The sequence below is a fragment of the Chenopodium quinoa genome, unplaced genomic scaffold (genome assembly GCF_001683475.1).
Source record: "Chenopodium quinoa cultivar QQ74 unplaced genomic scaffold, ASM168347v1, whole genome shotgun sequence".
NCBI classification, from domain to species: Eukaryota; Viridiplantae; Streptophyta; class Magnoliopsida; order Caryophyllales; family Amaranthaceae; genus Chenopodium; species Chenopodium quinoa.
The window spans coordinates 677276-701292 of NW_018743175.1; the positions used below are offsets into that span (position 1 = coordinate 677276).

Sequence of the window (24017 nt, forward strand, 5' to 3'; positions counted from 1 at the left end):
TATTTCCAAACATTAACTTTTACCTTGAAAAGGAAAAAAAAATGATGTCAATAATAGTTTTGAAGGGAAATTTTTTTATAAGAAGCTGCCACGTGGATAGTTATGATGTCAGCGGTAATTACTTTAGTATTAGTTATAGATGTAATGCATAATTGTAAGGAAAGAAAATTCAAAACGGATATACTTTATTTCCGTAAATATTATGCACAAGCTATAAATTTGAGTAAATTTAACATTTAAAAAAACAATGTGGACATTAAAAGACATCCATAATTGTAGTGGTGGTTCTGTTAGAGGAATGATAATTATGGTTTTAATAGATGATAATTATGGTCTTGATAGAGTTATATAATATTTTCTCAATAAAAATATCGTATATTTATAAACGGAAGATCAACCAAAAAGCTGGTGGTAGTTGGCTAATTCTTTTTTTTTCAAGGATTTAAAAGGAGAATTTTTATTTTTTTTTGAAAGACTTTTAGGAGAAATAGAGTAGCCAATTGCTTCTAATCTATAATTATTTAAATTATTAAAATACAGACTTAAAATGTCTTTTTAGTTGAAGTACTTTAAAATTTACAATATGAGTGTTGCTAAATTCGCTTTAAAATTTATTTTCTCAAGATATCAATTTTAATTATTTATATTTATTTTACGAAATTTTGTCTATTAAAAGGTGTCACATAGACTTTTTTGCTCAACCTCTCATTATGCCACATCACCACTCAATCAACCTTAATCATTATGTCACAAGCTTTTAAGAAGGATGGTTATTCAACCATCTAAGCCAATTATCAACCATGTTATAAAGATGAAAATAAATAAATATATATAATTGCAAATCAGAAGTACTAATTAAAAAAAGAAAAAAAAAACCATAAACACTAAATACATATAATCATAAGATTAATTAAACTAGCAACCTATTACAACGTCTGGGCCACATAGTTGTTGAAAACATGCACTAAAAAATGTGAACAAAGAAAATACTCCATATTTGCTTATTTAAAAACAATAAGAACAAACAAACAAATCAGATCATATACTTATTAGTATCTTATTTATTTTGCAATTAAAAAATTACGAATTATAATTTTTTTTCATATTTTCAAAGTACACAAAATGTAAAGATATCTAATGTGATCATTTTTGTCGTTAAATATTAATGTTGTATATACTTCCTTGTTTCCCTAAACATAAATTCTCTAAAGAGATGAGTGTACATTAATTTATTATGAGTTATTTAAAGTTATCCTTTATACTACAAAAGTTATTATTTTTCTAATAATAAATTTAATATCATATCATATCACTAATAAATAACGCCGGTCTCGCAGCCAGGCCACGAGACAACGACACTAGAAATTCCAGTTTTTTGGCAAGTGTCGCGCCACGTAGGAGATAAATAGGTATTATTGTGACACATATGATGCTAAGTAAGCGCTTTTTGGATAGATTTTTTAAGATAAAATTGTTGCATAGTATTTTATTATCGATAAAATTCTAATATTTCATATATACACAATTAATCATAACCTTTAATAAATATTCTTTAACTCAATTCTATTTCCATCATCAAATTCGTTTTAAAAAGTTCTTTAAAATAAGATCCATTTATTATATATTTAATCACAAACTTTTATATGTAGTTAGCCAAACCGTGTCACCAACTATTACAACATAAGAGTTACTTCGTTAATGATATAGGGGTTACTTGGTCAGTGTCATAGTGGTTACTCAATTAGTGTTATAGGTAGGGGGTACTTAGTCAGTTTTAGAGGTTACTCGGTTAGTATTGCAAGGGTCACTCGATCAGTTACACAGGGGTTACTTTGTCCAGCCAGATGGTGTGGTTAGTCGCATACAAAATGCATTGTTATTTAATTTATTTTAAAAAAATATTAGAGAATCAGTAAAATAAGTTTTAATCAGTAAAAATAATTTAGTTTGGTAAAATATTTCAATTCAGTGAAAATAATTGAAGTTCAATAAAAATAATTTCAAGTCAATAATAACATTGATATCTATTTACAAACAAAGTACACTCCATATGATATTGTATGTCCAAATATCCTACATTATCAGAACGAATTATTCGACCGTATTTAACATTTAAGTAAAAATGTTCTCTTAAAATTTTATCAATTATCTGAACATCGCCCGGGCACAGAACTAGTGTGTTAATCATCATTATTATCATTATTATTCTTTGGGCCCTCAAAATCAACCTGTAAAAAAATTGAAAAAAAAATTCCAATTTCATGAAGATTAGTTAGAGAAAATCTGATTCCAATTAAGGATAAAAGTCTTAATGTCCTAAATGGTTGAAGATTATAGGTTGTTTTAGTATATGGATTGTGATTTTTCTAGTTATTTTGGATAGCCTTTCAATATAGGAAAAATTCATGGGAATAATTCCATCTTTGGGTCATTCTTTTTTTAATAATCCCACCTTTGGATTATTATTTAATAATCCGACCTTTACCCCCCATCCTTTTTTATTGGTTCCAATCGGTCATATAACAGGTTACATGACACGTGACGACCTGTGATTGGTCAAAAAAAAAAAAGAAAAAAAAATCCTTTATTCTCTTTCTTCCCACCTTACTATCTTCATCCATGGGCAACCCAACATGACCACCCCCATCCACCACCTTCCCTTCCGTAACCACCGTAAGCTAACCCAGCTGACCCCACCCTACCAGACCTCCACACACGGCTCCACTCCGAACCCCTGCTCTTACACTACCATCACCACCCAACCAACAATAGCAGCACCGAACCACCCCCGCATCTCCCTCACTCACAACCCTGCTCCCTCACTGCCACCACAGCAGCCACAGTCAACACCACCTCATACCACCCAGCAAACAATCGCAGCAGCTCATTTTGCTACTCCCACACGCACCACCAGGCAGTAATTAAAGCCACCGATGCACCGCCACTTCACCGCCACCACTGCACCCCCTTTTTCGGGTTTCGGGTTTTTTGAGCTAAAACGATTTTTGGTGGTGTTGGGTGGGGGAATAAGGTTTATGGGGGCCGGAGAACATGATAAAGGGTGGTTTCGGGGCTGCGGTGGTCGGGAAGGAGTGGAATCAGAACTGAAGTTCGTGAAGGTGGAGGTTGGTTGCGGTTTTCGCGGGTTAGGGTTCGTTTGGATGGGTGGCGCGACGGTTAAGGGGAGGTCGGAGTAATAGGGGGTGGGTCGGCCGGCTGTGAGTGATCTGGACGCCGACCGACCGATTTCTGGGCTGGGGGAGAGGGGAGCTGTGTGAAGGGGAGGAGGAGAGGGAATGGTGGCAAGATGGTGGGGAAGGTGGTGGCAGGGGTGGTGGTTTTTTTTTTTTTTTTTTTTTTTTTGAATTTTGGACAAATCAAATTGTGACACGTGTAAATTAAACTTAAAAAAAAAAAATTTACCCATTAACCGGTTTCTGGTCAAAATGGGACCAATAAAAATTAAAGGCACCCAAAGGTCGGATTATTAAATGATAATCTAAGGTGGGATTATTCCCATGAATTTTTCCTTTAATATAAAGAAACTAACTTGGGGGGTCTGCACACTTAGGATAGGAAATTGGAATAAAGGAATGGATTTTCAATGCTTTGAAAACAAAATTGATATTTATTGAATTTTGAGTATTGAGTTATTGGAATTATTTTGAGAATCTTGAGAGTTGGTTTTAAATTATAAGGTTTGGAATTATTGAAATAAATATTGGAATTTCACGATTGGTTTTAGAAGGGGAAAATTCAAGTTTATATACAGGTCTAAACTTCTGGCATTTATCCTGGGGTAGTAATGTCATTTTGCTCTTTAAATGATGGGGTACCTTTGGAAATAGGAAGCCACAGCTGTTGACGTTGGGTAACTCCCCGTCAAGTTGATATAACTGTGCTTGAGAAGAGCAATACTTAACCCTGGTTAAGGAACTGGAAGGAATTGAATGCAAACGAATTTTCCAACGCCAAACAAATTCAACTCCCGGTTTGTCGAAAAATTCCATGTACTGTGATTTGTCGGACGGTGATTGTTCTCGGAGTCACATTCTTCCGGTGGGTGGACGCAAAATCAATGAAGCCCGCAATTGAACAGGTATCAGAATCGTCGAATTTCGTCGTTCTTAATTCCTTTGCGCCTCGTTAATGATTAAATTCCTTTGCCCCGATTTTGAATTTTAATTGTTAATGTTGAAAATCCGCACTTTAATTTGAAATACGAGTTGACATTGTTGAAGAATTTGCTGATTTAGAATTTGAATTGTTTAATATAATTTGACCATCAGGAAATCCCTTTTGATAAACGAGTTTTAGGATTGCTGATTTTGCTTGTTACGAATTTCAATTGTTTGATTTGAAAAACGAGTTTTTGAATTGTCGATTTTGCTCGATTTCCTTGGCGATTAGAGATGATGAATCATTCAGCTGTTGTTGAACAATCTGCCACTTTTATTCCAATTTGGCTTTGTAGGTGTTTAATTAACCTACCTTGACTAATTGCGAAACTGATTCATGGGTGTGCATTGGTTCTTCAGTCGTTTTTGACTATTGCGAAACTTATATGATTATCGTACTTAAGAACATGGTATGTTTTTGTTGGGGGGGAGATGGTAAGGCTTTAGGGACTGATTTGAGATACAGAAAATTTCAATTATTCCCGGATTGTTCCAGGTATTGATCGAATATATACGGTTCAATGTTTGTTAATTGTGTATTATGATGTTTTTCATTGACTGTTGAAGATGGTAATGTCATCCCTTGTGATTTAGGATAATGCATTGTCTGTTGGTGGGAGTGTGAAAGAAAATCAGGTTGTGCTTTCAGAACGTAGGAGAAGTAGTAGTCGGGTAATGTTTGTCTGGTATTTTTTAATCTATAATTAATGATTGCTCTATTGGCTGAAGTTATGTTTATACTGAATTTTTCAGCCTCCTAACTTGACATGTCGTATTGAGTCGTTTGGGAGGATATGTCAGAGATTTGATACCAGACGATGTGTTTGGGTTAAAGAGATGGGTTTTGGTGGGTTGTTGAGCATCCCTGATGACTTGCAACTTCCTAGGCGGATTGGTTACTGGTTAATGTCGCACATAGATCCTATTTCTAGGAAATTAATCGGTTGTGATGGAAAGGAGTTCTGGTTCTCCAAGAATCAGGTGCAATGGGTCCTTGGTATACCCAATGGTGGTCTTCCTGTTCCTAGTTACAAAACTATGAATTTTGAGAAGAGGGAAAAGGTTAATGAAATACATGGTAAGTATGGTAAGTCATTGCAGAGCAAATCTTCCAGGGAATGTGGTCGTGTGTATTACTCTACAAGTATTCCTGTTGATTCAAAGATAATGGATATGTTGGAGGGTGTTTGGGAGGAGGATCAGGAAGAAGAACTTAAGACTCTTTTTTTGTTAGTAGCTCTTTATTTGGTGTTGTGCCCCACACAGTCTCCTCAACTAGCAGTTGACTTGATTCCTGCTTTAACATATGTGCCAAGAACTGTGCAAGCTATGACTGGTGTGGTCTTGTGCTTGATAACCTGATGGAATCGGTTTCCAGTTTTGCCTGCCGATTTTATGCTTCTGGTTATGCGGTCAGTTGTGGTGGTTGTTCTATTTTTGTTGTGGTACGTATTTTGTGTTTGTTTTTCAGTTGAAGTTTATGTCTACGATTCCCTTCACTCATTTCAACCCCATATTTTTGTATGTAGTTATTCTATTTGGATAGGTTGAACAGAAGCCCTGTAGATTGGGGTGTGTTTCCTTGTATTAAGGTTTGGAGTATGAAGCTAATCCGCAATGCTTGTAGAGCTGATCGAAGTACGGTGACTGGAGACTTTGGGAAATTGGGGGTTAGTATAACAAGTTTGTTACTATTTTTGTAGTTGATGATAAAGCTTGGTAATGGTTATTTTCCCGTTTGAGATTGCAGATGTTAGATGTTGCGTATGGTGAGCATCACCCAAGGTGTTCCAGAGACATCGAAGCGCCAACACAGATTGAGCAGGTATTCACTCCTGAAAATATGATGTCCTAATTTTTGCTTTGTTTAAGAACAAGTCTTCACAACATATACCTGTATCAGGGTGATTGTCTTGCACATTTGAGGTCAAGGAAGAGGAGGCGAGCAACGACCGATAAAACTCCGTTCATGCGTAAGCGTGATAAGGCATAATCTGGGGTACGTGAACACCCCAATTGCTGGGCCGATTGTATACGTAATGGGATTTCTGCTTCTCGGGTGTATAAGTGTATTGAACTGCACCCTAAATTTCACCTTGTTGGGCTTGCCATGGTCTTGACGTCCCATATTTGTGTGCAACAGGTCGGTCAAATCGTCGTTCGCGCAGGGTCTTATTTGTGCCCTCGATTCAAAATATTCATAGGGCGTTCTCTTGAAATTCATCCAATAATAGACCGGTGTGAAATCACAGTGTTCTTTCCCAACTGTTTGAAAAAGGTTGTATTCATAACGTCATCGAACAATATGTCTTTTAAACCGTTAGCTGTTTTCATCTCACTTCGTCACTGTGAAGCAATCATATTGGAGTCTGGAATTCAGTCTATTACTGTTGGATTCCTGATCAATGAGGTATTACTCTACGTTTGTTTTATCATTACTTTGTATAGCTGGTTTGCCTTGTGTACTGGGTCTTTTTCAAATTTTTTGTAGCTTGGGCAGCTTTCGTGTTTGGTGAAACTGCTGCAAATGTACTTATGTCGGAGCAACACATTTTCTTATTGGAGGACTAGGCAAATATGTAACAACCCTCTGAGACGTAAGTAACTCTGGTGGAATCGGATATTTGGTTAGTTGCTGATGCTGTGGCTATTTCTTAAGACTTCATTGTGTTGAGTCTGAACTTCTTGACTTCTTTTTTTATGATATGTGTTTGTGTGTGTCATGTTATGCATTTATTTTACTAGTAACACTTACATTACTTATTTACAAACGTAGATATAAAGTAATAAGATATTATGTGGTTATCAAGTTAAACAACCAGTTATCATAATTATGGTAATAGAGGAAAATTAGTGTAATTGAAAGGCATATATGTTAAACATGTAGTGGTCCATAACCTTTGTTCAATATTGAAATGGATTGTTGTTATTGTAATTGGGCCTCAAACTGTTATGATAAAATGTTATAATTGGGCCTCAAACTGTTATTTTTAAATAGTGGCCCATAACCTTTGTTCAATATTATGATAAAATGTTATACTTCACATTTATATTCATCCACTACTCATTAAATTACTCAATACATTAATATTCATCCACTTTTCAATACATTACAATGATAACATAAATACGGCTACTTCTCATTAATATTCATCCACTACTCAATACATTACAGTGATAACATAAAAACGCCCTACATTTGGATCTTTTTAAAGACCCATTCTTTTAGATATCCGCTCATGGAATCCTAATACACCTATTCCTTTTGAGGCCCCAAAAAAAGACTTGAGCATAGAGTCCTACATTAAACACATACTTTCCACGAACAATAATTTGGTTCTTGTTCAATCTTTTCAAAACGGAAACATTTGTTGAAGGATATTATGACTAACCCACCTAGTACACCAACCCTTGACCTCCCACGTATCCTGTGTATGTAAATGCCTTGACAGATAACCCGAGCCATGTGTATTGATACACGGGTTTCAGTCAAGACAATCACATCCGGCATTTGCATTTCAACCAGCAATGAGAGACTCGGTAAGAAGGTTTAGCGAGCCATAACCCTGCAATTCCATATAACAAATGTAGCCGTTGTTGTTCCTTCTTTAAGCGCCTCTACCGTGAATTCCAACTGAGTTCTTCCATCAATCGAGTTCTTAGAGAGCCAGGTAGATGCCATCCCCATTCGTCTTAATTGTGCACCACACTCAGTTGTAGCTGTTCCCAATTAAGGAATGCTTACCCGGCATCAGGCAACATCTTTCAATTACCTTTGGAATCTCTGAAGTTGGGTCGACCAATGCCTTTATAGACCTTGATTATGTGCTGCACACCTAAACCTTTAGCACCACCCTCTGCTTCAAGAACTTTCCTCACCATCGTCTTCAACACAGCAGGTAAGAGAGCTAAATCAGAGAGGTCGGGCAAGTAAGCTGGGTAGACCTTGTTATCTTTCATTATAATAACCATGGCACATAGTGTTGCAATCCAACCAGCAACTTCTGAGGCAGCAACTACTTTTAGCTCCAGATTCCCATCTGGACTTAGCAGAGGGCTCTTTAGTACGCCAATTAGCCCTTATCCAAGGTTGGTAACACCTACAATTGGGTGCGATGTAGTTACTGCAGTCTGTAGTTTTTGTATTGACAATAAATTCTGATTCGCTCTCACTCTTTTGTTGGAGGAAAGTGTGATATTATCGTATAGGTTTGGAGGTTGTTTTCTTTTAAATGGTTGGAGGAAAGCCGAGGTTGTTTTCTTTTTTTTGTTTTTTTTCCTTTTGTGGGGACATGTCCCACAAAAAATCTTAAGGTTAAATGCAGAAATAGTTTCCTTACACATAGAACAACATTGCTACGTAACACCACTTACTAGTAACACATGTTCTAATGATGCTAATACTAGAGAACTCTAGTATTGGGCAAAAGAGTTTCTCTCTTCACAATGGCAGTAGTCCAGGTGGTTGGGGAAAGAGCTTGTAAGTGGGCTGCAACATTAAATTTAAATAGATTAGCTTATTATTAAATTATAACAACAAGGAATTAACATTTGGCAAACATGTGGCTAACAAGTGTTGTTAATGATAGAATATCGCCGTAGAGGGTCGCTTGCCTGTGAGTAAAATACGGCTCTACCTTGTTATCCCAAGCTAACAGAACGCCTCCTAAGTCGCAATCTGCTCCGAAAGACTCGATCCTGTACCGACCAACCATTGTTTTCCTTACACTCTCCATCCAGTTTTCTGCAGTTCTAGCCTCAGTCATCAAAATACTCATAGGCACAAAACTGTCGTGAAGTCGCTTAATTTTTTTTTCAAAGGAAGGCCTATGCACACACCTAGCATTCCATACTACAGCGACAACCCCTATCGGAAATTTCTTCATATTAGAGTACGTATCTGCAATTTCAGAGCTCACATTTACTTTGTAATATCGGGCATTGCATAGCTGCGTAATATGTGATTCAACAGTCAAGGTCACAACAGACAGGTTAGTTTAGATTTCCATGACATGAACACCATGCTTATTTGCCCCAAAAAATAAATCACGTGGCATAACTAGCAACGTAAACACGGGCAACTCATCCGGGTTTATAAGAATCTTCATATCAAATATCGGTATGAGATCCCTAGGGATATACTCTGAAATCTCTGGGCAGTGACGCTTACAAAACCAACGCATAAAGACCACCCCACCCTTGTGCATGTAGGCATCAGCATCGGAAATGTTGGGCATGTACGCGGGCCTAACGTCGTTTGGCCCGACTTTCATAGCTTTATACGGAAAAACAAATCTAGGGCCGCCTTCATTAGGACTACACAATGAAACGTGCAGTGTCCGCACATCCATCTTGTTTGCAACGTCAACGTCGGGCTCATGATAGTAGTATTCACCGTCAGCTATCGGTATAAGGAGGTTGGGTACTTACTCATTGCAACCAATGTCCTATGCAACCAATGTCTTTGTAAATGATGGTTGATGAATAGAATACTTCGGTACATACTTACATGTGTAATCAATTACTCCAGTACTGTTAATTCAGCCCATTATGTGTTGGATTAAGTACTTCAGTTTTATTATGTTGTTTAAGTTACTCAATTCTTGTTACTTTCAAACTTTTATTACTAATGCCTCTCAACACATTTTTAAGTTAATCAATTCTAGATGACAAATATTGGATACTACAAAATTTCAGAATTCGGATAAAAGATTCAGTCTTAGGTTCTTGACCAGCCTGGACATTGAAAAATGTTAATAAAAAATTACTGATCAACTTTCAGCACTAATCTCATCACAATTAATAATTAATAGGATACTTGGCTTAATTAACGCCACAATTCGGAGTGGACAAGTTGGTGTCTCTAAGATCAGAATTTCCTTATCAAAGGCACGAGTCTTATCCCACATCACTATGGAACCGGCCTTGAGACCAACACTCTCATCAATGGACCACTCAAGATGATCCCATGGACTCTCAGGGACCGGAAAATGTCACGAAGGACTTCATCCTTCAAGCGCAGGAGCTGCCCGTTCTCTGTTTCCACATAGTACTTGTAGGAGTTGAAGTCAATCTCATTGCTGGTGTTCCAATTTGGCTCCCAAAAAGTCAGCTATTCAGTGGTTATGCCTAGGTAGCAACCAGTAGGAAAACTAGTTTGGATGGATCGAACGAGGCCATTGTTACTGATGAAAGTGATTAGTTTAGATGAAGTGGAGTTGTGGCTCTGTTTTTTTTTTTTTTTTTCAGTGAAGAGTTATGGCTCTGTTTGTAAGGGTGAAGTTTGTAGTTGGTGAAATTATAATGTGTTGAAGTTCGTATTTAGAGAACCCAATTTTGGCAAAAAAAAATAATTATAAAATCATGTTGCTGACTTGGCATGTGAACGGTCTAACCTTTAACCCTAGCATAACCCTTTGAAATATGTACGAAAATAGCCAAAGTATATTGTTGTAATCTTTGTTACAGTACTTTGCACGGGTAATTATGGAAATTGTAGTCTACAACCTATAAGTATTTATTGCAATGCAGACTGTATACAAATTATGTATTCAATCAGCTGAAAGCACCATACCATTAGCTGTGAAAAGTATTACTGTTGCATGTTGCTTGTAGTATTAGATAATTTCATTTCCAAGACTTCAACTCTACAAAAGGGTAAAAAGTGATCGTCCTTTTTACCATGGTTTAGACAATACCCACCATACATTAAGAATGCTTCTGAGTTTATTGATTCCTTTAATCTACAGTCCACAACGTCTGTTTTCGTGTAACAAATCCATTGTTTTGGAATTTCATTTTTTTTCCTTTATTTTATACAAAAAAATAATATATTAAATTTTTTTTATTTTTAAGAAAATAGAGTAACCAATATAGTACAAACTCGACCAAAATCATCTGACATAGTTACCTTATGGAGTTCAGCTATTACGAATGCAGCTGCATATTGGGAAGGATCGGTGGTACAGGCAACCGCAGAACCTATTCTTGGTCAGGATGGTGCATGGGATAACATAAACCTCCAGCAAATATTTAGTGCTGCTCTATCTGCATGGGGGAATCTTACCTTGCAACAATTGCTGATTTCTGGTGCAACTACACTAGGAAACATTACTCTTCAGCAGTTACTCAAGGTTCAAAACCCTATTGTTGACGACGAAGATGAAGATGTAGACATCGAAGTTGATCTTGAGTGAGTTGGTTTTCACTGTACCGGTGAAAAGTGACTCACTTCGCGACATTGGGGTGAAATACAACATAAGGGAGAGTCAAACCTTTGAAGCTGTGTATGAGGATTATGCTATGAGGGTTGATTACAAGAACAAGAAAGATTTAACCATCAAAAAGAGGAATGTCCCTCTATCACCTTGCTGTACACCAATTGAAGTTGGTATTGTTGATAATGATGTTCTTATTTAATTTATCTTGTCATTTTCTTGTTTTTATCTTGTCAATTAAAACAAAATTACCACTTATCGACAGGACCCGGAAGACAACATGAATGTGAGGCGCAAACTATCTGGATTAGAGATGTCATGACTACTCCTAGGAAGAAAATGGTTTTAGCAAAGCTGAGTACTCCACTACGCAGGTTGTACATCATGTGGGGGGCCACTATCAACGAAGAAAAGGCAAAGAGGTGGTCATGTATGAGAATGAGGTCGTTACCAGCATTCAGACAATTGGAGAAGCTAAGATCAAGAACAAGTACGAGGTGTTTGCCTTGCCAGTCTCAGTTGTGAACGAGGATTTCTAAAGCTTGCTGGGTCATACCCATCTTTTGTAGTGGCAACCTTTTGCTGTTGTGTCGCCTTTTATGGTTTGATATTGGTGTTGCTACTATTTGTTAGGAATGTTCTATGGCCGTTAGTATCTGTGGTTTTTTTTTTATTTTTTTTCTTTTTTTTTTCCCTGTCTTTGTGATCTAGGTTATTGTAATGAAGTTGTGTTTATGGGAAAAGATCAAGACGTTGCGCTATGCTAGATTGGGCATGAATGTATTAATCTGCTGTGAGATCTAGTTTCTTTTGTGGCATGTTAGCCAACTTTGTAATATATTATGGAGATTAGTAATGGTAATGAAGGTGTTTTTATGTGGAAATTTAAGAGTTATTAAATTCCTATGCAGGTTAACATTGTTCGAATGTCTCTAAAATACCAGCCCCAAACATAAAAAAATAGTCAAAACTCAAGTGAATCAGTCCATCATATGTGTGGGAATAAGGCCGGAACTAATGTTGCCAAATTTAGGATTGGGTCCACTTTTTAAAAAAGGCTTTTAGACATACAGAGTAATTATCTAAAAGTGTTGAATTAAGCAACCATAGTTAAATGGGCAAGCCTATTTTTTTTAGGCCACAATAATTTGGGCCAAAATTACTAACTGATTCTGTCATGAATAAGGGCCCGACTTTAAGATCAAGGTGTATGGTAGTTTACAACGCGAACACCCAATACTAGTAATAAGAAGTCAAATCATAATTCGTACGTAATACCATCAGTACTAAAAGTAATTAGATGTAGAACACCATGCAGGTGAAATTAACCACAGTCTACAAGGCAAATACAAACGCAAAGGGAAACCTGTAGATGTACAAACTGATCTAGACCTATATTACATTAAAACTCAACCGACTTGCTTGAATCTCCGGCTGAAAGTCAGTCTCCCATTGCTGCAGCTCCAGGTGAAAGGGATCATTTTTATTCACATGATCAGACAGTAGGCATCTTCTTTTGGACTGCAAAAGATTGAGTGAGCTTGATGTTATTTATGTGCAGCTTAAAAATGTCAACACTATTACTATTGCAGGGTAGTACGCTTACCATAGATAAGCCATTGAATGAGGCTGGGTAGAAGGTGTCCAGTATAAATTGAGTGGCAGGCTGTACCATACAAAACAATTACAAAGCATTATATGACACTGCATTAGTATGGTAAATATTAAATGTTAAAACACGTGCTAAAGGTGGCACTTACATCGTGTGTCTCTCCTTTGGTCCGTCCTTCTTATACCCTTTCTCCGCCAATGTTTTGTTGCGGCTACCCTTTGGCCTTCCTCTACGCTTTTTTAGTTTAATTGGGTCAAGAATAGTTGGTGGATTTTTAGTTGAGATAGCTTTTCTAACACTACATGATTGGTATGGTTGAGATGGAGAAATATTTGCTGAAATATCAGGTGTGGAATGGTGAACAGTAGTGGCGTAGTCACCAACCAAGGCCTTTCGTGGCCGTCCCCTACGCTTCTGTGGTTTAACAGGATCATGAACAGGTGTGAGGTTTTGATTGGCAAGTGATTTCACTGCAGTGGCTTCTTCAGACCCTAGGAGTTGGTTTGGGTCCTCAACACCTGATTGGTTAGGAACAGGGTCTGCAACAGTACCATTTTGGATCCTCGCAACAACCGCCTTAGGTGGGTGTCCTCTGCGTTTCTTTGTTATGACAAGGTCAATGCCAGTAGGAGTACTCTACTTGTCAGATGCATTGAATGCATCAAGAAATCCTGGTTGGTTTGAATCATCGTCTGCTGAGAGATCAACTATAGGGTGCTCAATGGCATCCAACATATAATGATCATCCCCTGCATCATCATCATCCTCCTCTAAGGCGGCATCCTCAACATCCTTCTCTTCACTAGCTGGTTTTCTTACAGAAGACATTGTAAAAGCTGCATCTGCTGACTTTGGTTGCGAAGGATCGGGTCCACTAGGGAAAGCAACAACTTCTGGAAGTGGATTGAGTTCATCTTTCTTCTTTTTTAGCTTCTGGACTTGAGCCTTCAATTTCGCAAGAGTCTGCAGAACAATCTCAACGGCTGCATTGTCAACTATAGAAGCTATGTCGGAAATTGGCTCAAAGGCAGTCAGCATCTTGTTAAACCTTTTAACTGGCACAGAAAGGGAAGGGTCATGATAGGGAACTTTAACCCTCATGTGTCTTCGCACAATGTCCTTGCGCCATCGAGTAAGGATATATTTTTGAGGGATGTCAAACACCAGATTTTGATCTAGAATACGCATACTGTGCTTACACATTATGTCGAATGTCTCGACTTACGACAATCACACTCTACTTCTTTGGTGACGGTGTCAAAGGTAACGCGGTAAAACCGTCTTCGATCAGTGAGTATCTCATGACTATGGCCAGGTGATACAATCCACACGTGATCCTCAAGTAGGTATTGCACAACGGTATCAGATAACCTACGTTCATCACGGCAATAACAATACATCAACCATTCTAACTTTGTTTGAGCCTCTTGAAATTTTCTGTCAGTGTATAGCCTTTGAAAGACCGTCTCCAACTTAAATCCACTAATCAACCGCCTAATATATTTGGAGCAGTTATCATTAGCATCCACTTCATCTTTCACACGCTTCGTCAAAGCTCGAGTATATTGCCTTGGGAACTCAAACAACTTGGTTTTCTGGTTAACAAATCCATCATAGAAGCTATTTATGCTCTCCACTCTCTGTGTCGTTTTCATGCCTGCCCAAAAAAACTCGTTCATAAATGAAGGCACCTACATGTGCCTTTCTTCATACAAACCAGACAACCACTCATTACTTTCAAGATTGTACTGCTTGATTGAGGCACTCCAGTTCTTCTTAAACTCATCAGTAGTAAAACTCTCATATACAACAAATTTTAGCTTGTTCTTAAACTCGTTATACCTGCCCACAATGATGCCAGAAAGATTCACAACATAACCCAAAGAAGCCTAAAAATTCACAACTTATCAATGGTCACTTAAACACCAGAACCGAGCTATTAAATGATATTTGAAGACATACTTAGTTTTTTAATACACATATCCTAAAACTTTCAACCAAATTTTGGACTATTAATACACATATCCTAAAACTTTCAAACAGATTTTAGACCATTAAATGATATTTGAAAACAAACATAGTTGTTTAACAAATAAACAGGGAAGTTAACATATTCTTAGAAAACAAGCATGTAAAGGAAAAATGGATTTCAAACAATAGCATGCTCTGTTGTAGGCATAACATTGAATGACACACTAAAGAACATGAATTTCGAGCTACATTTGAAAAATACAATAATTATAGGAGGATCACTTACAAAGGTAATTTTTCCAACTTATCATGAAATTTGGATGGGATATGCCAAATACACTACCTGTGCCTAGTATTAGGCATGACTTTAGCCAAAGGTTTACGTATAGCAGTTGCTTGATCGGTAAGAAATCCTACTGGTGCTTTGCCGCCCATGCAGGTCAGCCATTGGCGGAATACCCAACGTAAAGTTTCTGTGTCCTCGTGAGAAACAAGTGCATAGCCAAGCAAAAGAGATTGCCCATGGTGGTTCACCCCCACAAAATTAAGAAAGCGCAATTCGTACTCGTTAGTAAGGTAGGTGACATCAAAACAAACTATATCACCAATGCACTCGTACGCAGCCCGACTATGAGCATCAACCCACAGAACATCTTTCAACCGACCATCATCATCAACCCTATTTGCATGGAAATTTTTTTGATTATCGACCATCATATACTCAAAATATGACATCATGGCAACTGAATCACCCCCTTGCATCTTAGATTTACGCTCCTTATAAACCTCGTGTTGTAAATATTTCACAGTCATAGACATGTTTTCTTCCATTTCAATCCCAAGACATCCATGGATTTGTTTAACTGAACACCCTAATCATAATAATTCATTAACCTCTTCCTAACAGTATATGAGTAATTCTTCATTCTGTACTCCTTAACCAGTTTTGCAAAACTCGGGTTTATCAAGTGTTTATGTTCTAACACTACAGTCTTAAGCACCCACTCACCCTCCCCATTCACACTTGCATATATCCTTGCCTTGCACTCACACTTCTTTAATTTTCGCTTACAACGGCTCAGCTCATCCTCTCCAATTACACCACCAATACCCCACCAATACCCCACCAGTACCACAGTCCTGCATTTCTTTGGCTCTCTTCTTCGCCACCCTAACCGACCTCATGTCAGGTCTACCTCACTATTCACAACGCCATTTAGTCGCCCTACGTTCCTTTTCTTTAGTATATGAGCCCCGAATCCTGGTCACACCAAAACCATTTTGTTCAGCGTATTCCTCGTAATAAGCTTCAACATCCTGCCATGATTTAAAAACCATTCCTTCCTGGGGGGGTTCTACATAAGACACAACTGTTACCTTGTTACTCGAAACAACGGTGTGTACAGTCTTTACTGTCCTAATTGGGGTCCTATAACAACTGTCATCTACACATCCCCTACCATCTACTACGGGGGACATAGATAGTACCACCTCTATGCAATCCCGATCAGGAGAGCCTTCAACATCTACTGCAGTACTTCCAATCATTTCAACTAATTAATCTGACTAACAACCAAATCAAATACACCACTACCCCCAAAAAATGTATCCAATGTCTGTGAATAAATCAAATAACCATATATAAATAACAGACTTGAATATACAATGTCAAGTAGCAAACTAATCATGAAATAGATCATAAATTATCAAATACGCAGACACAATTTGCAATACAGAAAAGAACATATGTGTAGAGCTACACATACTAATACGCCGACAACAAATTTTCATACAATGACATACAAAATGTGACACCAAACTTATCAAACCCAGCAAATTAGAAACGACCAAGAAATAGATTAATCAGACAACGATGATAACAACCCCAAATAATTGTAAAATGTTACGGATAGTAAGTCGTACCTAAATTAGCAACCATAAGCCACACATTATAAAGCCGCTTTCAATCGCCGAGTTCCATGAACACCTCTAGAAACGCTTGTCGACTAAACCTATGAACCCTACATTGAAAAATTGAAAGAGGGGAAATTGAAAAGTAGTGTTTAACCATGGTTAAGCATCAACTACTAACAGCTAACGGAAGTAAACGGCCGTCAATTCCAGAGTTAGGACCGCACTGCTTGCTTTCCACTTGCTTTTAACAAATACTTTAACTTTTTGCCCATGTGTCAACATTAAGTGGGCCAACAACTATGAGATAAACATTTTCTCTAATCAATTGGGACAACCTCTTTTAAAAGCATGTTTGCTAATAAATTGAGTTTACTTATCTTGCACTTATCGTACTTAACATATTTTTGCTAATTCGTATTTCCTATTTGTTTTGGTTCGCCCTGTTTACCTTAATGGTAAGCAGTGTTGACTATTTCAGGTGGAGTCACGATTGAGCATATGGGAGTTTCGGGATTTGCTTCACCTAGATTAGGGAATGTTGGTTTTTGTCTTTATTTTGAGTACTCATAACAATGGTTACTATTTTATAAGTATTAATAAAAGAAGAGTTGAGTTTTCTACTGCAAGTTTGCTATTGAGTTAAGTATTTTGAGTAGCCTTGCGAAATCACGCGGCGGTAATACGCCTAAGTCTCTCTACGGTATAATTATACGTATTATATTAGTATTTCCGTAGAGAGGGATTTGGGGGTGTCACACATCGACACTTGGCATACCAGTTTTTCGCTAAGTGTCGTGCCGCGTAGACAACAAGTAGGTATTATTATAGCACATATGATGCTAAGTAAGCAATTTTGGATAGATTTTTTAAGATAAACATGTTGTATAGAGTTTTACTATTGATATTATAATATTTCATATATACAAAATTAATCATAACTTTAAATAAATATCCTAAAACTCGGTTATATTTCCATCATTGAAAAAAGTTCTATAAAATAAGATCCGTTTATAATATATTTAATTTTATATAATAGAGAATCAGTAAATATAATCTTAGTTCGGTAAAAATACAAATAATTTCAAGTTAATAAAACTACATAGATACCTATTTACAAATAAAACTACAAAAAGTAAACTATTATTTATATAAGCGATGTGATATCTATGTTTATATATTCCGCATTATCAAAAGGGTTTATATGATTATATTTAACATTCAAACTAAAAAGTTTATCCTAAAATTTTATCAACAATTCGGACATTGCCCGGGTACAAAACTAGTATATAAATAAAGTAGACATTTTTCGGGAGCATTCGACGCACCACATCAGCAAAGTTATTATTTCGACCAACGAAAAATTAGATTTATATTTTATTTTAGAATAGAAAAAATTCATTCCCCACCTAAAAAAAATTAGCAAATGAGAATTAAGAATTTAAATTCAATTCGAAGTAGCTAAAAAACAACGAATATTAATTGAGGATTTATATAATTAAAAAGGAAAAAAAAAATTGTCATTTGACATTAGAGATTTTATCCAAATATCCGATAAATATAATGTAAACAGATTTTTAAACTTTATTTTACTTTTGATTAATTTAAGTGTCATCAACAAATCAAATCACATTTTAAATTACATGAAAAATAAAAACCATACATTTCTAATAAAAATTTATCATAATATTATAGAGATTTATATACTAAATATTTAATAATTAAAAAAAATAGACTTTATGTAAAAAAAAATCTTTATTTCCTCGATTTATAAAAAATAAATTAGAATAAAAATAAAAATATTATAGAGATCTATAGATTAAAATAAATGTATAAAAAAAATAAAAAATCGTGCATCGCACGGGCTTAAATCTAGTTTTATCTTAAAAAAAACTTACAATGTATTAGATTAATCATATTAGCCTTTGTAGTATGTTAACATGAATCTATAAAAAATTACACATTAAAATAAAATTCAAACCATCAACAAATTAAAAGTTACACTTTAAGGGGTTAAAGTTACCATAATAATAGTTAAAGTTACCCTCAAACTGAACGTCTTACTATAAAACTAACATACACCCGCCTTACACAAAGACTTATTGTTCCCTAAAAATCCATCACTTTTTATTTCATGCTTGTCAATACATTATTTCAATCACTAATATATTTAATTATCAACATAAAAATTATAAATTGAGGGGAATATAACAACATATCACAAGAGCATAATTGTAAAAGTTTGTTAAAAAGTATAATTTCAAAGATTAATCAGATTAGATTAGATTGGAAAATTTTAATCAAATTAAGCGAATTGTATCTTGTCTACCAGCTTACCATTATATCCTTTGATGAGTGAGCTCCAATTTATCTTTGTGATAAACAAAAAACGTTTATCTATTGGCATTTATGTAAATAAATCAACATAAAATCTCAATTAGCATGACATTTTCGTAAATAAATCAACATTTAATAAAATAGGTGGGTGTAAATACCCACAAATGACCCAATTAAACTTTTCAAAGCAAATTTCCTCCGAAGCTATGCCTTATATATCATATGCTAGCAAATGTGGAATCAAACCTCCTTGGTTCTTGATTCAATCCAAAGCACAAAAGCATAACAAGTCATGTACCTTGATCTTCATTTCAATTCAATTCAAGCTCAATTTCCTTTTGATCATCAATTTTGTGAGATTCTTCTACTTCATACTTTCAATTCTTTGCACTTTAATTTTGTTGTTAATGCAGTTCCAAGTTTATTTTGATTGTTTGATTTTGATAGCTTGATTGATTTAGTTTTGATTACAATTGCAATTATGGTGATGATGATGATGATTTTCTTAGCCTTCTTCCTTCAATTCAATATGCTTAGTGAGTAGTTTGTTTAGCTAGGGTGAAGGGGAAGCATGTATGATTGATGGATTGTTGTTAATTTGGGATTTCGATTGATTAATGGTTGTGATTAAATTGATTAATGGAATTGTGCATGTGTTTTGGTTTGATAGGAGTAGCTAACCTAAATAGCCAAGCTAGATTGTATTGTAATTCCTAATGACACGACTAGGGGTGTTCCCAGTGCGGTTTGGATCCTAAACCGCACCAAACTGCAAAATTGCGGTTTGTATTTTTTCAAACCGCACCAAATCACATTTCTAACCAAACTGCACTGCAAAATACGGTTTGGTGCAGTGCGTTTTGCGGTTTAACCATATTTTTTTAAAACAAAACTTTTATTTTATTTTGTAGTTATTAATTTACAATTCAAATATTAGACTCTTTTTTATAACCTTTAATTAGCCAATACTCAAAGATTATCTCATATGTTTTATTTCTTTTATATTTTTAAAATAAAAATATAGTATAAAAATCGTAAAGCGCATTAAAGTGTGGTTTGGTCTAAATTTTTTTGGAAACCGCACCAAACCGCAAACCACGGTTTGATGATTTTCAAAAACCACACCGTAATTTTCAAACCACAAACCTAGACATGACCACTCGATTTAGGATTTGCATTTGTTGAATGATTTGAATTGTGATCCTCCTAATTTGTCATTCATAGTGGAGACCTAGTTTGACGATTAGGAGGTAACCTTTCGATTTCATTCAATAGCAAATACCATTAGTCCTTGCAATGTTTAATTGATCCGATTATCCCCAATTTAGCATGTCTATCATGATTGTATTTGGATCCTAATCCCTAGCGTTTAGATATTTGATTTTCTCTAAATTTTATTGCCTACTTTTAATAAAAAATTGTTGATTTATTTATAAAAGTAGTACTAAATAAACGTTTTTGATGTGCTTTGGATACACGCATATTGTAAATTTTTGCCACTAAATTTTCTCCCCTTTGACGGCCTTTGTATCCAAAGCCCAAAACAATCGTAAGCCCAAAAAATACCCGAAATCAAAACCAGAATTCTAGAAGAAGTTGTGCAAAAATTGGAACAACTTTCTGAAATCGAAACCAGAACAACTCATCCATGGATTCCGCCCAAAACGCAGCAGGAAACAACAACAGCAATGAAGGAACGACCTCGGATGATGCGAAGCAAAAGCTCAGTGACGTCACCAATTCCATTGACAAAACTTTGGGCCTTCTTCATCAGCTTTACCTCACTGTCTCTTCCTTCAATGTCACCTCTCAGCCTCTTCTCCTTCAACGCATGTACTTTCTCTCTCCTTTAACCCTAATTTTCTCAATTTTTCTGAATTTTGACGATTTTTCTAAAGATTTAGGGTTTTTCTGTTTTGTTAGAAATTCTTTGGTGATGGAGCTTGATAATATGATGAAATTGTCTGGAAATTGCAATATTCAGATTCCTATGGAGGTTCTCAAGTCAGTATTTTTCCTAATTTAGTAATTGCTTCCAATTATTTTAGATTTATTTGCTTTTTTTTTTTTCAATTTTCAAATTTTTTTTTCGTTCTTTTTTAGTTACTTGAATTTGTTTTGGTGTTGTTAGTTTGATTGATGATGGGAAGAATCCAGATGATTTCACCAAGGATGTTCTTAATAGCTGTATCGCCAAAAATCAGATCACCAAAGGCAAAACTGATGCTTTTAAGGTAAATTAATCCCCTTTTTCTGTATGATTAGATTTTGAACTACTATGTATTTGAATTTTCTGCACATATAATTAGCCGGTTCGAAATCTCATTGTCGAAATTTGATTCATTGAGGTAGGGTAGGATGTAGGAAGTACGATGGTTGTGGATAATCCTTCTATCACTAGGAAAGACTTATGCAAATCAATGGCAAGACCACTCATTGATTTCTTAGGGAAAGTGTGTTGTTGTGCTGACTCATGGTGGCTCCGTGGCTGTTGCAACTTGACAATTTTACTTTGGCATATATCTCTTTCCTTAAGATGAATGAAGTTTTATAGTTATTTTTGTTGAACTTAATTTATATTTGTCGAATTTTACTTATATATGCTAAAGCTTATCTTAACAAGTTAGGGAAAACATAGCGTAAGTAAGACTTGGGTTATTATTTCTTGGTTTGTTCTTGAAATCCTTTTCTTTACATGGTTGACTACATGCCTGTAGAAAGAGTATGGCATCAATGACTTAATGAGTGTAGGTTTGACAGGAGGTTAATCAGTTAATGTTGCCCAATGTCTGTGGTTACATCTAGGCTTTAATTTCTTCCCTCTTTGTGTTTGTTTCTCTCTTACTTGCTAAACCACTTCTGTTTGATGGTTAATAAAAATAAGTGATGAAATAATAATGATTCTATTTGCTTTACAGAGTTTGCGAAAGCATATGCTTGAGGAACTTGAACAAGCTTTTCCCGCTGAAGTGGAGGAATATAGAGATATACGTGCCTCGGCTGCTGCTGTAAGTTTGTACATTGTTATTTATATGCAAATTCCCCCCTTTTCTTAATCCAGTGAAACTATGTAACAGGTCTGATTGTACAAACTATTTTGTTGTGCCTTTGTCTTCAAATCTGATAAGCTCTTTTGGAGGGATTAGTGTGTCTTATTCTAGCAGGATCTAACTTATAGGTCTGATACAGGATATGAAAAGGATGGCACAAGCCCAGAATGCACTGCCTAATGGAGATGTGAAGGTCAAGGGTGAGCTATAGGTTCTGATATCTGCAGGTTTTTTGACTGTTAGCTTACAATACGTAGCTTCAAGGTGTGTCTATGAGTATTGTATTCGCTAAAATGTTAGAGGTGGCCATTTATACGGTGGAGGTTTTTTAACCTAATAGTCTCAAGACTCTCAACTTATCTGTTATTTAACACGTGAATATGCGATTACCTGTATGCTGTATCTTTTGGTGTCAAATTGTCAATAATGTTATATAATCTTCAAGCATGCTCTTCTGTGCATAATGGCTAATATACTTGTTTGGACTTGTCAATGTAATTATGAACGCCATCTGTAAGCCTGAAACAAGATGAAGAAATATCAGTGCACTTGGTTACTCTCATGATTTATACACAAGATGAGACGGTCTTGTGAGAGCTTTTGATTTTTGATGTCTTGTTGGTTTGCTGATGTTGCTGCTGTTGTGTAAGTTGTAATGAACTTTAGGTCTGTTTGATACTCATAAACTGCGGCTGCTCTGTAATAATAAGAGAAGCATGTGATGTCTGGCAGGTTGGCTAGGTTAGCATCTTGTAGTTAGTCTTTAAACTTAGTAGTTGTGAACATCTGAACACTGTAAAACACTTACATGAGGGTTTGAAGCATAAAATTGGGCATCCCTAAATGCTCTCCATGGTTTAGCCAAAAGACTGTGATGGCAAGTCTTCTTGAAGTAATTTGAGGTTCGTTTGAGATTGTAACGACAAATTTGTTTGCCGCAAGTGTAAAAATGCCTAATTTTGAACACTGTGTGAAGAGTATCAAATTCAATTTGCTACATGCTTGTGAGGTTGAATATTTTATAGATCACTCAGAGAGATTAGCTTGAGGCCAGGCTATGCAGTGATTTTCATTTTGACTTGCTTAATTGATGCCCTTGTTATCTGTATGAGAATGTGGCAAATCGGGTCACTCAATCTAAATTTTGTAACTTGTATTCTATCAATTGGGTTTAGAGTAAGCTGGTTTGGATACTTAAAACATTGATTCTTGGGCATTAAGAGTTGAAGGCATAGGGTGCTGCTGTTGGCATTGATATTATTTTGAAGTTTGCTGTGAACAATGCAGCTGAGCTGGGGATTTCAATGCTGCTTTAGCAGTCGGAATTAGAGATCTTTTATGAGGATGTTTGAGGACTGATAGCAACTAGTCAATAGAAAATTTTGCATAGTGGAGCAGATAGAGTCTCTCTGTATTTGGGTTACATACTTGATTACTGACTGTCTCTGGAACTCATCTGATTTCCTAGATGTTAACCAATGATAAGTGTGGAAAATCTAGGAAATGAGGATGCTCGTAGATTATTGCTGCAGTTGATGGATATACAGCAAGAAGAAAAAGTGAAATTCTTTATTCAATGAAGTGCTGGCTACCCTTACTGACTGATTTAGACAAATTAATAACATGGTGCTCAGTGATGTATGCAACTTTGCTTGTGCAACATGGTTTTTATTTGCTAGGTCATCAGTTAGTGATCAGACCTCTTATATCAACATCCTGCCCCTAGTTGAATTGGTGGAAT

The 24017-nt window shown here is 36.0% G+C and overlaps 2 protein-coding genes and 1 long non-coding RNA gene across 9 annotated transcripts; 2 read left to right on the plus strand and 1 right to left on the minus strand.

Annotated features, from left to right (window-relative positions):
* The first annotated feature begins 2747 nt into the window (after window positions 1–2747).
* Window positions 2748–12431, plus strand: LOC110732306. 5 transcript variants are annotated; one of them, XR_002513459.1, is made up of 10 exons: window positions 2748–4099; window positions 4773–4850; window positions 4932–5623; window positions 5708–5848; window positions 5929–6003; window positions 6082–6177; window positions 6322–6588; window positions 6670–6775; window positions 11118–11568; window positions 11661–12431. XR_002513459.1 is itself a non-coding variant. In XM_021912226.1 (4 exons), exons 1-3 carry the CDS (start codon window positions 6484–6486, stop codon window positions 11372–11374), a joined length of 483 nt encoding a protein of 160 aa, XP_021767918.1. In that variant the 5' UTR covers window positions 6322–6483; the 3' UTR covers window positions 11375–11568; window positions 11661–12431. The 5 variants fall into 5 exon arrangements, 1 of the variants encoding a protein (XP_021767918.1); XR_002513460.1 differs by having other exon boundaries at window positions 6679–6775; window positions 11103–11568; XR_002513457.1 differs by having other exon boundaries at window positions 6322–6775.
* Window positions 12432–12638: 207 nt separating this feature from the next.
* On the minus strand, window positions 12639–17103 carry LOC110732307. 3 transcript variants are annotated; one of them, XR_002513462.1, is made up of 5 exons: window positions 16902–17103; window positions 15322–16594; window positions 13156–14849; window positions 13002–13061; window positions 12639–12916 (listed from the first exon to the last, which is right to left on the minus strand). It is a non-coding gene; the product is annotated as an uncharacterized LOC110732307 (long non-coding RNA). The 3 variants fall into 3 exon arrangements; XR_002513461.1 differs by having other exon boundaries at window positions 15265–16594; XR_002513463.1 differs by lacking the exon at window positions 15322–16594 and having other exon boundaries at window positions 16902–17099.
* Window positions 17104–20776: 3673 nt separating this feature from the next.
* Window positions 20777–22832, plus strand: LOC110732309 (mediator of RNA polymerase II transcription subunit 10b-like). The gene is made up of 5 exons (XM_021912229.1): window positions 20777–21059; window positions 21150–21230; window positions 21358–21460; window positions 22145–22234; window positions 22416–22832. Exons 1-5 carry the CDS (start codon window positions 20875–20877, stop codon window positions 22485–22487), a joined length of 531 nt encoding a protein of 176 aa, XP_021767921.1. The 5' UTR covers window positions 20777–20874; the 3' UTR covers window positions 22488–22832.
* The last annotated feature ends 1185 nt before the right edge of the window (window positions 22833–24017 follow it).

What these genes read in the sequence shown, in the direction of transcription:
- LOC110732309 (XM_021912229.1), top strand. Translation starts at nt 20,875, where the DNA reads ATGGATTCCGCCCAAAACGCAGCAGGAAACAACAACAGCAATGAAGGA. An exon ending in ATTCCTATGGAGGTTCTCAA is followed by an intron (nt 21,231 to 21,357) that starts GTCAGTATTTTT and finishes TGGTGTTGTTAG; the next exon opens with TTTGATTGATGATGGGAAGA. An exon ending in TACGTGCCTCGGCTGCTGCT is followed by an intron (nt 22,235 to 22,415) that starts GTAAGTTTGTAC and finishes GGTCTGATACAG; the next exon opens with GATATGAAAAGGATGGCACA.
- LOC110732306 (XM_021912226.1), top strand. Translation starts at nt 6,484, where the DNA reads ATGTCTTTTAAACCGTTAGCTGTTTTCATCTCACTTCGTCACTGTGAA. An exon ending in TTGGATTCCTGATCAATGAG is followed by an intron (nt 6,589 to 6,669) that starts GTATTACTCTAC and finishes AATTTTTTGTAG; the next exon opens with CTTGGGCAGCTTTCGTGTTT. An exon ending in ATGTAACAACCCTCTGAGAC is followed by an intron (nt 6,776 to 11,102) that starts GTAAGTAACTCT and finishes TATGGAGTTCAG; the next exon opens with CTATTACGAATGCAGCTGCA.